The sequence below is a fragment of the Haemorhous mexicanus genome, chromosome 3 (genome assembly GCF_027477595.1).
Source record: "Haemorhous mexicanus isolate bHaeMex1 chromosome 3, bHaeMex1.pri, whole genome shotgun sequence".
Classification (NCBI taxonomy): domain Eukaryota; kingdom Metazoa; phylum Chordata; class Aves; order Passeriformes; family Fringillidae; genus Haemorhous; species Haemorhous mexicanus.
The window spans coordinates 110,893,432-110,908,066 of NC_082343.1; the positions used below are offsets into that span (position 1 = coordinate 110,893,432).

General features: G+C 42.8%; 1 protein-coding gene across 1 annotated transcript in view; it reads left to right on the forward strand.

Annotated features, from left to right (window-relative positions):
• Positions 1-3,523: 3,523 nt before the first annotated feature.
• The window catches only part of MFSD2B (MFSD2 lysolipid transporter B, sphingolipid), a 38,408-nt gene continuing 27,296 nt past the window's right edge, over positions 3,524-14,635 (forward strand). Inside the window, exons 1-4 of the mRNA XM_059843315.1 lie at positions 3,524-3,532; positions 4,371-4,610; positions 7,836-7,952; positions 12,024-12,148. Coding sequence (XP_059699298.1) covers positions 3,524-3,532; positions 4,371-4,610; positions 7,836-7,952; positions 12,024-12,148 — 491 coding nt within the window. The remainder of the gene's footprint in view (positions 3,533-4,370; positions 4,611-7,835; positions 7,953-12,023; positions 12,149-14,635) is intronic.

The following is a 14,635-nucleotide window of genomic DNA, read 5'->3' on the forward strand; positions in this document are numbered from 1 at the left end:
TTTGGGTTTTCCTGGTTTTGTTCGAAATAGAAAATTACTTTGTTGGAGCAACCTTGTTGGAGCAACTATTCTACAAATAGTGAGACTTCAGACTAGGGATGTACTCTCCTTCATTCCCAGGGATATAAAACTGGTTTTCTTCAGCATCTCTCATGGTGTGCTTGAAATGAAAGTCAACTGGGCAAATATCTATTTAGTGTCCTCAGAAAACAAATCTCTGAAAACTATGCCTTTAAACACTTTCCAGTGCTATAAACTTCCTGTGCTACTGTGCCATTCAGGTGTATGTAGCAAGTGGTACAATTAAATTTTCTTTGCTCTTGCACTGACTCCTATGAAAAACAAAAATGTATGTGCAGACAAATACATTAGTAAAACTGAAAAGACAAACCACCTACAGTCACAGCTCTAATCCTCTGTACCCAGAGCTTCCTGAACAGGGAATTTTATTAAGCAGTGCTTTCAAATTTGTCTTAATATAAAACCTAGTATTAGAAAAGCACGTGTGGTTCATTGTGAGTTTAGTTGTTCTGTCTAAAAGGTGCATTAAATGTTGAAACTAACAGTGTACTACTATTCATGCATTTGCAGCACAAATTTTTGAAGAAATAAATAGTGTAAGTTTGAAATTGGAAGGGGGGAGTGTAAAATTCTGAAGTGGGTAAATTTCGCTTGCTATCCATTGAAAGGAGCAGTGAGTTTGGTATTTCAGTTTTGATTCATGTCTGCTACCAGCATTTTAAGAGGTTGGGCAGTTAGGTGCTTGACGAATACCAGCTATCTGACTGCAGCTTTGGTGTTCTTGAGTGTGCATTTGCAGTTTGAAAGTGTCATGATTTTAATTACAAAATGAGAGAAAATCTTTTAAAAGTTTGAAGTGATTCTTCTGCATTAATTTCAGATTAGAAAATGTCTAAATAAAGGCAACAAACTGTGATTGAATAACTTATTTCCTAACTTGGAGAAAATCTTTGGAATTAATAGAAGACTTTCCTAAATCTAATTGGTTTTGGTTTAGCTTCCTGTGGTGTCTGTAGACAGCAATTGTGCATTGGTCAAACAACAGCATAACTGGCTTGATCAGTGCTAGAATTTGTGAAACACACCAATAGCATCAGTTATTCATTGTTTCTACACAAGCCTTTGCTATTTTGAGTAAAGCCTGTGCCTGAAGTTACTTTACAGCAAAACTGAAACAGCCAAGAGAAGAACAGCAAAAGGAAATGTTTTCTGTAGTTTTCCCTTTGTGAAGAAACATGCAAATGCAGGAAGACAGTGTTCAATGTGTATGAAGACAGTGTGTAAAGACATAACAACCTAAATATTGAATTTGATGCATACCTTGTATTAAGCTTGGTACTGGCCAATCTGTCTTTGTTTTAAACCTCACCTGGCCTCAGCCTCTAGAGACGCCCTTCAGAGAGTTTTCAATAAGGTGTGTTAGGGCCACAATCTGTTTTTTGTTAAAGGTCTAGTTTTTAGAAAATTCTTTAATGCCTTGTTCAGAATTTTGCGAATATGCTGAAATTATTATTACCAAACAAGGCTGCACATGATCTTAAAGTCAGTATGGTTTGCAGTCAGGGCGTGGTTTGCAGTGCCTGCCCAGTAGCCACCAGGTGACCCCTGCCAGGAGCAGAGCCCTTCAAATCAGTCACACCAAAAAGCCCTGGGTGTAGAGATTGATTAGTCATCATCTCCCCAAGAGAAGCAGGTCACAAGTCCTGTTGGCTTCGTTAAACCCTCTTCTCTCAGCCTACCTCACTGTTGAAAGGATTCATACGTCAAAATGCAATCAGTATTTCCTCTGATGCAGGGCATGCGTGCAAGAGCACTTTCCCAGGGGCAGGGTGGTGGTGAACTCGTGTATCCTAGATAAGAGTGTTGGCTCGGGGCAGCAGAATCACAGAATCAATGAGGTTGCAAAAGACCTCTGAGATCATCGCGTCCGACTTAAGGCCGATCACCACCTTGTGAACCGGACCATGGCACCGAGTGCCGCATCCAGTCTTTCCTTCAACAGCTCCAGGGCCGGTGCCTCCACCGGCTCCCGGGGCAGCCCCTGGCCATCTCTATCCACCCTAAGGGCAGAATTAGGAGCCGCTGTCCCCGCAGCGTGTCCCGCCTCAAGGGCGGCTGTTGTGTGAGGTCCGTCCCGCTGACTGCGTTCTGTCCGGCGTGGTTCTACATCCCTGCACATCGGGAAACCGCGCATCTCTTCAAGGGACACAGGAGGCGTTTTGGGGCTGTATGAAAACAGCCCCGGCCTCCTCCACCCCCGTTCCCCGTCCTTGAGCCCCGCACGCTGTGGAGCTGGGACCGCCGGGAGCTGCCCCGCTCCTCTCCCCGCGGAGGGTCCGAGGGCGGGGGCTGTGGGGGCTCGGCGGGGCGGGGGATCCCTGTCCCGGGCCGTGAGGGCAGCGCCGACGCCTTCGCCCCTCCAGGGCGCTGGGAGAGGGCGGCGAGGACACCGCCCGCTGTCCCCGGGCTCCGCTGCCCCGCCCCGGGCGCGCAGGTGTCGCTCGGGGTGGGATGTCCGCGGTGCCATGGCGGGGACTGCGAGGGACACCCCGGCGGGCGAGCAGGAGGTAGGGGCTGCGAGGGGGCGGTCGGGGAGCTTGGGGCGCCCCTCGGACACAGCCCTGGGCGAGAGCGGGGTCCCGCCACGCCGGCGTTCCCCTTCCACCGCGGGCGGGTCGCGGGCACTCGGCGGGGCCGGGGCAGCCCGGACGGGCTGAGGCCGTCCAGGTTAGTGCGGGGTTTCGTGCGCGGCCCCAGCGAGTCCCTGGAATAGCTCCTGGACCCTTCCCGCCGCCCCTGCGCCCGCCGGGCAGCGCCGCAACCCCGGCGCTTTCCCTGGAATGCGCCGCACGGGATTCCCTCGCTGGCCGCTGCGGTGCCAGGGAAAAGCGCCTTCGCTTCCCACCTCTGTCCCTTCCAGGGCTGCCTCCCGGACCGAGGCAGGTGGAATGCCGGAGGCAGGTGGGGTTCGCTTCCCCCGGAGCCTCAGAAACTCCCAGTTTCCGGGGGTGTGTTGCGGTGTGAGCGAGGGTATCCCACGCTGCCTGCTCAGACTCGCTGCTCTCCGCGGGAGGAGCGGCAGGCAGGGGAGGGTGGGCGAGGACTGCCCCACTCCATGGCTCTTGAGGGAACACCAGGTGAACCTGGGAAGGGGCAGCTTCCAAACAGAGCGGATAAGGAAGACTTTCACAGCATGTTGGGGGGCATTCAGCCCATGGAGCTCTTCAGACACCTGGCACGTCCTGTTCGGGCTTGGATTTTTGTGTTTGGAAAGCATCTGGGTGAATTCATGGCATAAGTCTGCAGATGTTGCACAGATGCACTTGTCTCATGGAGTTCCTCAGAGCTGCGTTGCCAGCAGCTAGAAGAATATCCTGAGAAAGCACCACTGTATCCCACCTTACTCATACTCCCTTTCCTAGGGGTCTGCACACAAGCCCTGCTCCTGTTTTCTTCCATTCGAGGGTGGGCTGATGTCACTAACCTGAAACCAGTCCTCAAGATGCTCACTGTGAGGGACCGGGGATGCCACCCGTGGCTGCCACACTCGTGCTTTCAAGAGGCAGTTGTTTGGTCACTCACAGAACAGAAACATTACCAGTGTTAATTCCACACTGGGGGAAAAGCTGACCCAAAAGCTGCTCCTCGCTAGCTACATTTCATTGTTTCTCAGATAAACCTAGACTAGCATTTATCTTTGAGTCACAGGTTTCGCTCTCTGTTCTTACTGCTTTTAAATTACTTGTTGGTTCAGTTCTGGACTCCGCTGATAACGAATAGCTTAGGACAAAACTCTGCGGCTGCTCCCTATGCCTGTAACACAGTTGCTGAGTTGTTTTAACTGAGCTGAAACACTTTCTGTACAAATAAGATGTTCTGCTATAAATATTGTATTCAATTTCTGTTCTGTTGGGGAAGGAAAAATTTACAAGTATGGTTTTAACTTACAAGAGAATTAAAAATAAAGGAACTACAGTGTAGGAGAAGCATTAATTTTCCACAACAACGTTTAAGCTTTCTATTTAAGGAGCAAAATCAAATCTCTCAGCTATTATGCTTTCTTGGTTTGCCTTGAAACACAATTAAATTTGATATGATGGGAGCGTGTATAAGTGAGAAATTGTCAAGTTAATCTGAGAACAAAATAATTGTAACTTTCTTTGACCTTCTGTCCTCTTACCTCTCATGCCATCATCTCACATTTCTCCTAAAGCTTGTAGAAGCAATTTGATGTTGATGTTCAATTACGCCACAGGGGTCTTGAAACAAAATTTTGATAGTACTTTTATGTTTCATTCCTTATTTGACCTATGCATTTCTGTCTCTAATGATTCGTGGATCACTTTCAGCTTGCTGATGAACCTGCACAGGTGAAGAAGCTTTTACTGGATTTCACAGGAATCAAGCATTTTGTGTTTTTTGAGGAAGCAATGCAGCAGGGACATCCAGCTCTTGGAGGGAAGCCCTGCGAGCTGCTGATAGCCCGAGCTCTGCCGCTGCCACGCAGCCCTGCTCAGCGTTATCCTGCTGCTGTCAGCATCTCTGAGCAGTATCGTGCAAACCCAGCCAAGGCTGGGGGCCTTGCTGCTGTAGATCCTGCAGCAGCCAGCTGCCATGTGCATCTTCTGTGCCCTTAATTGCAGCAATTTAGAGAGAAGGAAATGTTTCAGCTTTACTGGTGCAGGGTCCTACCTTCATTTTGCCACTTTCCATTGGGTACTGAGGCAGAGAATGTGGTCGTCGCCATATGAATTCAACATGGAGAGTCAGAAATCTGCTGTGGGCTGCTTCTTTTTGAAAGACACTCCAGAATGTAGAGTCTGAGGGATTGCTTCTCAGCAGCTAGAAGTTCAGGGACACTCAATGAAATTAGCAGGCAGCAGATCTGCAGTGACAGTGGCATTTCCTTTCACAGTACGTGTCATTGCCATGCAGAACTGCCGTGATGTTTATGGCTTAATGTACAAACAAGTTCAAAAAGCAATTAGGCAAAATAAAAGGAAAACAGGTATGGAACAGTGATCAGGATGTAACTTACCTTCCAGGGGGCTCATGAACTGCAGATTCCCTGTGTTTCTGTGGGTGACCAGACAGGACACCTCTGTATGCCATTTCTATCTGACAGCTTGTTTTATTCTGAAAATAACATTCATAACCAAAATTTAATTAAAACTTAACTACTGCTGTGACCAAAGTATTAACTTTGCTTCAAGGGGATCTGGGAGCACGGTTCAGAGAGTAGTTGAGCAGCATTTTGGGTGTGTGTGGAATTGCAGTGAGACTTCAAAAAATAAGTACTAAGATTGTCAATTTTCTAATTTCAATTTTCTGTATAGACAGAAGTACCACCTGCAGCCTGTAAGTTTAGATTTTGATTGACCATTTTGTGTACCACAGCTTTAATTAGATTATTTATTGAGAACTTCACATTCTTCATCTTCTAAAAACATTTTGGAATCATGTATGTTATATAGAGGCATTTGCTTTTTCTGTTTTACCACAGCCTTAGCTATTGAAAGGACAAGGGGTGATGGTTTCAAAGTAGAAGAGCACATAAGAATGAAATTCTTCACTGTGAAGGTGTTGGGGACCTAGCACAGCTTGACCAGAGAAGCTGTGCCTGCACCATCCCTAGAAGTGTTCAAAGCCAGGCTGGATGGGGCTCAGAGCAAGGAAGGTGTCCCTGCCTATAGCAGAGGGTTTGGATTGAATGATCTTCAGAAATCCTCTCCACCCCAAACCATTCTGTGAGTCTATGAAAGTGAGTGTGAAGGCAGCATTACAGATCTAAAAGGTCTTTTCCATTTTTGAGGTTGCAATAGGATAGAAGATGTGCATAGCAGTGGTTTATATCTCTTGATTTCTGCTGAAAGTCATCTTACCAATGCTTGGAGATCAGGAGGGAAAGTATCAAGGGAAAGCAAACTTTTAAAGTAACTTAATGATTAAAAAATAATACTTAAAAAAGGGATTGACTAAAAAAATTAAAAAGTGAGACAAAGTTTTACACAGCCCCTGGAGTAAAGCTCAAAGGGACAGCAATGAGTCAAGCAAGTTCTGTGGACCCACAAGTCTAGTAAAGCTCATTTTTTTTTAGTACTTATGTATGGAAAAAGAAGAGTTACTTTGGACAGCAAATACCATAGTCTGTTTGTTTTGTTTGTAATCTCTTATCAAATTAAATAGTGTAATTGTTACTATGAAGTCTGTCTTGTGACTGTTTATAACTTTTTTTTTCGCCTGCAAAGAAAATTGCCAATGCAGTGAAAAATGAGTCCTGCTATGGTGATAACATTTTGCAGTTCATGCCCTGACAGGGTCCACTTTCCTTGGGTGTAGTATTGGGATCCCACCCAGTCTTTTTCTGGGAAAACACAAAAAGGAAGGAGTCCTGATACTTGTGCTTGTTTGTTCACACCCACTCTGATAAAACAGTTCAAAGGAAAATGTTTAGATGATGAAAGGCATTGCCTAGAAATCTAAAACCTCTCAAAAATGTTACAGAGTAAAGATGATGGGTTATTAAATTTAAAAATGTTCAGAAATTAGGTAATGTGTCAGAATATCATTGTGGTGGATTTGATTTTCATATCTCTATTTTTATCCCAATCTAACATAAGAATTAAGGACTTGTATAGTCAGTTCAGAGAGAAGACAGACCCAGGATTAATATTGCTGCTCCTCTTCATGTTTCTTGGCTTCTGTTGACAGCAAATTTTAAAGAGGGACTGAAAGCCTGAGAGTTAAAAATTTTATTTGATGTGTTGTCCCTCTGAAAGGAATACAGATTAACAGAGTCCCTTTCTTTCTTCATTTTGAATTTTATGGCATAAAATTAAATCCTACATTTTTTTAAAAGGCTTTCCAGTATCCTGGACTTCTACTGTTGGGGAAAAACCCTGTGTTCTTCATTAGAATCTCTATTAGAAAGTGTGCAATTTTTATATTTTAATTACTGGTCTATACCCTTATTTTCAACACATCTTATTTACCTATTTTATTTGAGAATACTCTTGCATGTTTATGGTACTTTTCCAACATCAAATGACAAATAAGAGAGCACAGTTTTGCAGGATGTTTTAACTACACTTGGAGTGATTTCCTAAATAAATCTTGGGCCCAAAATTACTTACCATATGATTGTGGGCAATTGTGGGCAATTTTCACAAAGATATAGAAAAGTCAAGTCAAAAGAAAGATATGCAAAGTCAAGTGATTTTGCCACTGTCACACCAGTATTTTGTAACAAAGGAAGAAACAAAGCACAAAGTTTTGGGATCTGTTTGGTCTGTGGAACTTTCTGTGAATGTTGTCTAATTACTGTGGTATGAGTGTATTTATCAATTATTATTATCTAAAAGATTAATAAAAGAGATACTTTTTTAAGCTAAAAAATATTTCTAAAAGTTTTCATCCTTAAAAAATATGAATTAAGCATTCAAAGACAAAACTAAGCTCAAATAATAGTGTAGCACTTCTCTGCTGCTTCTTGCTTGTTTGTAGACTTGTTTCCTTTTAATGGCTTGTGAGAGGAAGGTAGGTAAACCTGAGGGTCATCACAACTCACTTTTGGGAACACTGTAATCTGCTTTCAGGGGCTGAATTAGAGAACAAACCCATTAAAAATCAAAGTAAAGAGCACCCAAATGCCTGTTGATGATAGGGGTTGAGGGCATGTGGATTTATTAGTGGAATAGCTGTGAAGCAAATACATTAAAGTGGTGTTAACTATAGACTTTAACCTTATCACTTGTGTAGCTTTTAACTTGTGCACCTTGGTTCACTCATGGTTTGTTCTACTTCCTCTCTCACAGGGCTACAGGCTCTCGATGTGCAGCAAGCTCTGCTATGCCATAGGAGGGGCCCCAAACCAAGTGGCAGGGAGTGCTGCTTCTTTCTTCCTGCAGATCTACCTGCTAGACATAGCCCATGTAAGTAGCACAAGAAACATTTGCAGATTGTAGACTTAACTCTGATATTGTCAGCCGTGTCCTGGAATGATAAAAGGGGAATTAGTCCATAAATATTTTAAATTGTCTGGTTGTCATTGCCTCTAGCTGTTCAGCATCCTGGAAACTGCATAAACTTGCCCAGAATTAATTTTTTCCCCCTGGTTTTCTTTCTGTCTTGAGATGTCTGTTGTTCACTTTTAGTTTGGGATCATTGTTAGAACTTTGGGTGCTGTAGAGCTCACACACTTTCAGACACAAGGAAAATCAGTTCTCAGTGTCAGGAGTCAAAGAGTGTAAGATAGGAGACATCTGAAAACATTAACAGCACCATGCTGAGCTCGTGAAGTTTTGTTCATTTGGTTTAGGTTAAAAATCACTCCTATTGTAACCAGTAGCCATCACAGTCTTAAGCTCCACCAAGGGAAATATAGGTTGTATATTAGGAAAAAGTTTTTTATGGAAAGAGTGATAAAGTTCTGGAATGGCCTGCCTGGGGAGGTGGTGGAGTCACCATCCCTGGATATATTTAAAAAAAGACTGGATGTGGCACTCAGAGCCATGGTTTAGTTGAAGTCTTAGGGCTGGGTTTGACTCCATGATCTTAAAGGTCTCTTCCAACCCAATGATTCTGTGATAATTTCACACAAATTCTATTCTGTTTGTCTAAGGTAATTTTGTGGCAAATAAAGCTGAGTTATCCTTCCTGAAGGTTCTTTGCTTCCAGTCTGTGGCTCTCTGGTGCAGAAGCAGACCTGGTAAAACAAAGCACTAGGAGTCATCCCATTCATCTGACTTTCAGCTGCTCCAGCTAGATTTCAGAACAGCAGAGACACAAAGAAAATCAATCCATAAGCAATTTTTAATGTTTTGGATTTTCTTGTAGGCATGCATGGTAACTAGGACTAGTTCTCTAACTAGGATAGAAAAAAGGATTTTAGGGAGTTGAGGCCCAATTGCAAGGACGGTGTGAACAGCTCTGAAATTACAGGTGGGATTTCAGCACTGATGACTGCTCCTATTTTCTGGAAAAACCAGGATGTTCTGGGTCAGATATCACTACCCATTTGCTGTCTAAAGGCAGGATATTATGACTGGAGGTATCCAGAAATTTGGTTTTATGTTTTTCCTGTAAAAGTCTGGTATTAAAAGCTGACTTGTAACTTGATAAAATTTTCAACACAGTAAGGTGTGTTGTACAGCTGACATCATCTTGAGTGTCTTGTTGAGACCAAAGTCACAAGAGGTAGAAAAGGAGCCAGTTTTGGACAGCAGTGTCCAAGATGTCGAGTGGATGGTGTGGAATCTGAGGAGCTGGAGGTGGAAAAAGGAGCTTGGGGCTGCAGCAGGGAGGTGGAGCAGCTCTGACTAAAGCTGTTGCCCACTGACATCAGGGAGGGCAGTACAAACCACTGGAGATGATGAAGCAGGAACTAAATGAGAAAGACTCTAACACCATTTCCCCAGGGTGCTTAGAAGTATGGCAATTTCCCCATTCTTTGCTTGTCACAGAGACTGAAAATTCTCAAAGCAAGGGACTGTTCCTTCCTGTGTTTGTGTGCAGTGTCCAGAAAGCTGGGATCCCATCCATGAATCTTTGGGCCCTACCTAAAAAAGTGGCATCAGAATAATTATTTTATTAACAAGCTTCTACTGAAACCAAATAATTTTGCTTAATATTGGTAGTGAGATACTTACACTTTTATTAAGGGGCTTAATTATTTGTTCCCTGATGGTTTAATTTTTTCTCTGAAGTAGTCCTGCAGGGACAGGATTTATTTCAAGGCCTGATAAATAGCCCTGAAATCCTGTGTTCTTTCCCACATATTTTCAGGAGAGAGAATGTAATTATATAGTCACTACCCAGATTTATTTCTTGCCCACTTAGAGAGCAGAATTGTTTTAGCTTCTTGAGAGAATGTGAAAGTCACCAAGTGTGATCTTTCATGCATAATCTGGCCCTTTTCTAAGAAAATTGTATTTTCTATTAATTTTCTGTAACTTCCGGTTTTTCAATTTGAATTCCTTGTTCCATCTAAGTTATGTGTATAGACTACAGACGTAAAAGGAACTCCAAATTTTATGGGATCCTTGAGTCAAATTGCTAGAGGACACCAAAATTCTCTGATAAAAGGATCCTGGTCTTTATTCTTTTTGAGATGGGTGAATTTAGCATATTTTATCTTGGATTTTATTAACACCGAGAAGTTTCTGGCATTGGTGCTGACAGACACTGTCTAGATTTAGGAGATAAGAAAATGCAGCCAAGGGATGTATAAGCCCATACCAATGATGAAGACAGGGTGACCATACAGAATCCACTCCTAACACGAAAGAGATTTTGCTTTTTCCTCAAAGCTTTCTTCCACAAAATGTTTGAAAAAAGTACAAATCTGGAACTCACCTAATTTGTAGTTTTTGTTCTTGTCCCCCTCATAACTGCAGTATTTCAACCCCTGTATCTTTCTGGCTGCTATTTTGTGTTTATTTTGGCTGGCCTGTCTCTTGAGGAGCAGTAGTGACCTGTGGGCAGTCCTGGTGCAGCCCCCACGAGGAGTCTCAGAGCTGGTGGGCTACTTGCCACTCTTTGGTGGCTATGGGAGGGCACAAGCCAGCTTAGGTGGGTCAGCAAGAAGGTGGGACACAGTCCAGTGCTCATCCCAGCTTCGTCCCACCACACAGCAGTGGAATGGGGAGCCACTGTTGTTATCTGCTGGACACTGCCATTCCCAATCCTTCCCTGTTCACAAACTCTCTGGGGTGGAGTGTGTGTCTTGGAGCTGGTGGTGACAGGAACATTGGCTGCCACTGCAATTTCACCTAATTTGGGTTAAAATGTGATGGGTGTGATGTTGGAAGTCAGTAGCACCTGCCTTTTGTGCCAGGTCATCCAGGACATTCAGAGATCACTGCTTCCTTCTTTCACCTCTGAAGAACACCTACAGCAAATTCTGCAGGCGGGGCACATGCACCAGCTGCATTCCTGGTGCTGCTGCCTGGAAGAGAGCAGCCTTTGCAGGAAAGCAGGGGATACCTGCTCAAGCTTGGTGTTGCATCAGCTGCATTTTCCAGGCCTTTGGAGCACTGCTATGTTGAAGCACAGAGATGAAGGGACCTTGTCTGCTCTTGCTGTTTAAACAACAGAGGCTCTTTCAGCAGCTTCTCTCAATAACTGATGTGAGGAACATTCACATTTATATAGGTTTCAATGACTTTTTTTTCAGGGCTATAGTTGCAGTGACATGAACAGAGCACTTGGAAGAGAACCCACGTTTTTTAACCATTGTGTGATGGGAATTCCTAAGCTCTGTACAGATACATGTGAAAAAATAACTGCCTTGCCTGGGATAAACTGCATTTCTATATAGGCACTAAAGTATGGTCCACCTGGGTTAATTTCAGAGGTTTTTCTACTTGGCCATTTTATTCTTATGTAATCCATGAACATTTTTGAAGTGAGAGGTGATGGACACGTGCTGGCAACTTGGATTTGAACAGATGTGCCTTACGCAATTCACTTGTCACTGCTCGGTCCCAGGTGGATAAAGTCTGTTGTGCAACAACCTCTTCCTCAGCCACATGACACCAGCTAGCAGCCTTGTTGCTAACCTCAGGAGAGGAAAAAACATTGCTGCATGTAAACAGCCCCTCTACCATTTTTTAGATCAGGTCAGGATAAAGATATAGGGAGATGGAGATGTGTGGGGGGAAAGCAAGAGGATAATTACAGAGGGACTCTGTCAGATTGTATGACTGAAACAAGGACTTTGCTATTTGACTGATTAATTTTCCTCATCCCAAACACATTCTGGATGTTCCCTTCCTTGCATTTTTCCCTTCTGATCCCTTAATTCACAACACCAATCTCAATGTCTCATTTGTTTGCTATGGGTAACCAATAGGAATTTCTATGACAGCAGCATTTGTGTTTTGTAAATGAGCTATCATTATTCTTTAAAACACTGAGGTGTTTTTTGCTGGAAAGTTGCTTTATGCTGTTTCATTGTATTGTGAAACAATGGCTCTTGTTTACTGTATTCTGTCTTCTTTCAGATTACACCATTTCATGCCTCTTTGGTGCTGTTCATTGGCAAAGCCTCAGGTGCAGTTACTGATCCTGTTGCTGGCTTTTTTATTAGCAAAAGTAGATGGACAAAAATTGGTCGGCTCATGCCCTGGTAAGTATAAATGTGTACATATATTTACATATGTATGTGAATATTGAGTGTTGTGATCATATAGCCACCTCACTGAGTTAGTCTCAGGGATTGTATTCATTCCACATATATAAAATAAAAACTAAAAATTGCCATGTCATCTTTGACTTGTTCACCCATGAAAACACAGAAGAGATTGTCTTCCACTGGAGACACAAACAAATAAAGCCAAGAGACTATTTTTAGCAAAACTGGAAGCTGAGTTCTAAAACTTTCTTAAATCTGTGGTTGAATTTTCATCTTTGTCTAGATTTGTTTAGTTTGACTTCACTCTTTCACAAAGTTGGAACGTATTTCTACTTGTGTCCTAGAGTGCCTTCACATCTCACAATCAACCTTCCAGGTGCTTTCAGTTCAGGGAAGGATGCATGCACAGCTGTTGAACAGATGTGTGCATGGATGTGGAATAGATGTGACACCATGGCACCAAAGGGCTCAGCAGCCAGCACTTCCATGGCGCTGTGTGAGGTTCTTACCACTCATCAGAGTCCTGCTTCTCTTACATCCCATAGTCAGAAAAGTTCATTAAAAATCACCATGACTCTTACAATGAGTGAGATGCTGCAAGGTTTTGATTTTTTTTGTGAAGGAAGTGTGTGATGTTTCACTGTGACATCTTACCCACGTGCACATGCTGTCCTTGTGCTCTGAGGTTAGAACAATGCATGTTGGCCATATGGGAATGAGATTGACAGGTGTGAAGCAAGAAAATTGGAAAAGATTGGGCCATGCTAGAGGAACTCATCTATGCCACAGGGCACGTGTTTGTTGGTTTTTAGTATTTTGGAAGCCAAGAGGAATGGCTTCCACAACTACTTTGTGAAATAGGGAGTCTTTCATCATTTTATCTCATACATTATATGGATGTATTGTAAGATATTTTAAATTAATTGCAAATTTTTAATTGCTATAACACACAAACTTGATTTACAACAAAAATCTAAGAGTAAATGTGTCCTGAGCCAGGAAGTTGAAATTTCAGGGAAAATGAGCACAGTTTTTTAGGTGGTTCTCTTGCTGTTATGCAGTTTTATGGCTACAGAAACTTGTCCATGGGCAGCCTATATATGACAAAATAGAGAAGGCAAGTACTTGTCGGAAAAAGGCTGAGATCAGCTGCTCTTGGCCCTGTAAACAGGGTCTTCAGGTTGAATTTAAGATTTTGTCAAGTCTCATGGGAGAAGAGAAGCTTACTGCTTTTCTCTTTTCAGGATTTGATTGGAGGCCAGGTAAGTGGTGTGGTTTGTAATGACCCCTGAATTAACCAAGTAAGAAAGATACCCAGAAGGAAAACAATGAAATTTTTGTACAAACGTCATTAGAAGTATTCTGATCTTTTTCTTTTTTTAAAGTTCTCTGAAAATACAGCGGGTGCATGTGTTTATTGTTAGTATTACACTGATGTTAGAATCATTCCTGTCCTAGCACCAGCATGAACTTATCAGCCCTTTTCACTGTAAACCAGCTCCAGCACATCCTGGACTTCTTACAGGAAAAATGCTTATCTAACACCATCTTTCATCAAACAGCTGCTTTCTTTACAGGAGGATTTTGTCTGGGTTTTTTTGGTAGCACTAATATTTTCATGGAAATTCTGTTCCTAGACTTTGAGAGTCAGGCCTTTTTTTTTTTTTACAAAGCAAAAAATGTATCTTCCCTTAGCTTAAAAATACTTTAGTATTTTGATTTTTTTCTGACTTCTTAACAATCTAGAATGAAGCAATAGATTTTTTTCAGTCAGAAAAGCTTGCCAGCAAAGCAAGAACCTTAGTAAGGGAGGTGAATGTTTAACTATCGCTTAATACTGTCCTCAATATAACACAAAGTCATCATCAATCACTTCTTTAGTGGCTTTAAAAGGCAGAAGCAGACATTGACTTGAAATACTGGTCAAACATTTTGTCAAAAGAGATAATAGCTGACAATCAGATATTCAGCCACTCCAGCAAGGCTTTGAGAACTCCCTGGCATTAGAGAGGAAAGGAAAATGTGGGAAAGGGGAGAACAATACCAAAGGGTTGTTGCCAAACAGTTGCATGAAAAAGTGACTGTGAAGATATTTAGTGTGATGCCTCTGCCTGGACACCATCTGGAAGAGCTCATGCTTTTGGAGAGGAAGGTAGATTCCCTGAGATGTGTTAGGATTTTACCCTTGTTTATGTTTTCCATTGCTCTGGGTGAACTGTGGGCTGGGGACCAGAGGGGCAGAGAATACCAGAACCTGGCACTTTCCTGGTAAATGTTCAGCTCCCAGTGATGCTGTCCATCCCAAAGAGCAGTGTGGGAAAGCCATTGTTTTACTAAACTATTTACCCACTTACTCTTTTGTGTTCCAGGTTTTCAGTTCACTATTGCAAAATAATCAGCTGACCCCCAATGTCAGTAGTGCTGTTGTGAAGGGATTAATCTGTTTTCTCTTTTATGTGTTTGGAAATTTTTTGTCAGGAT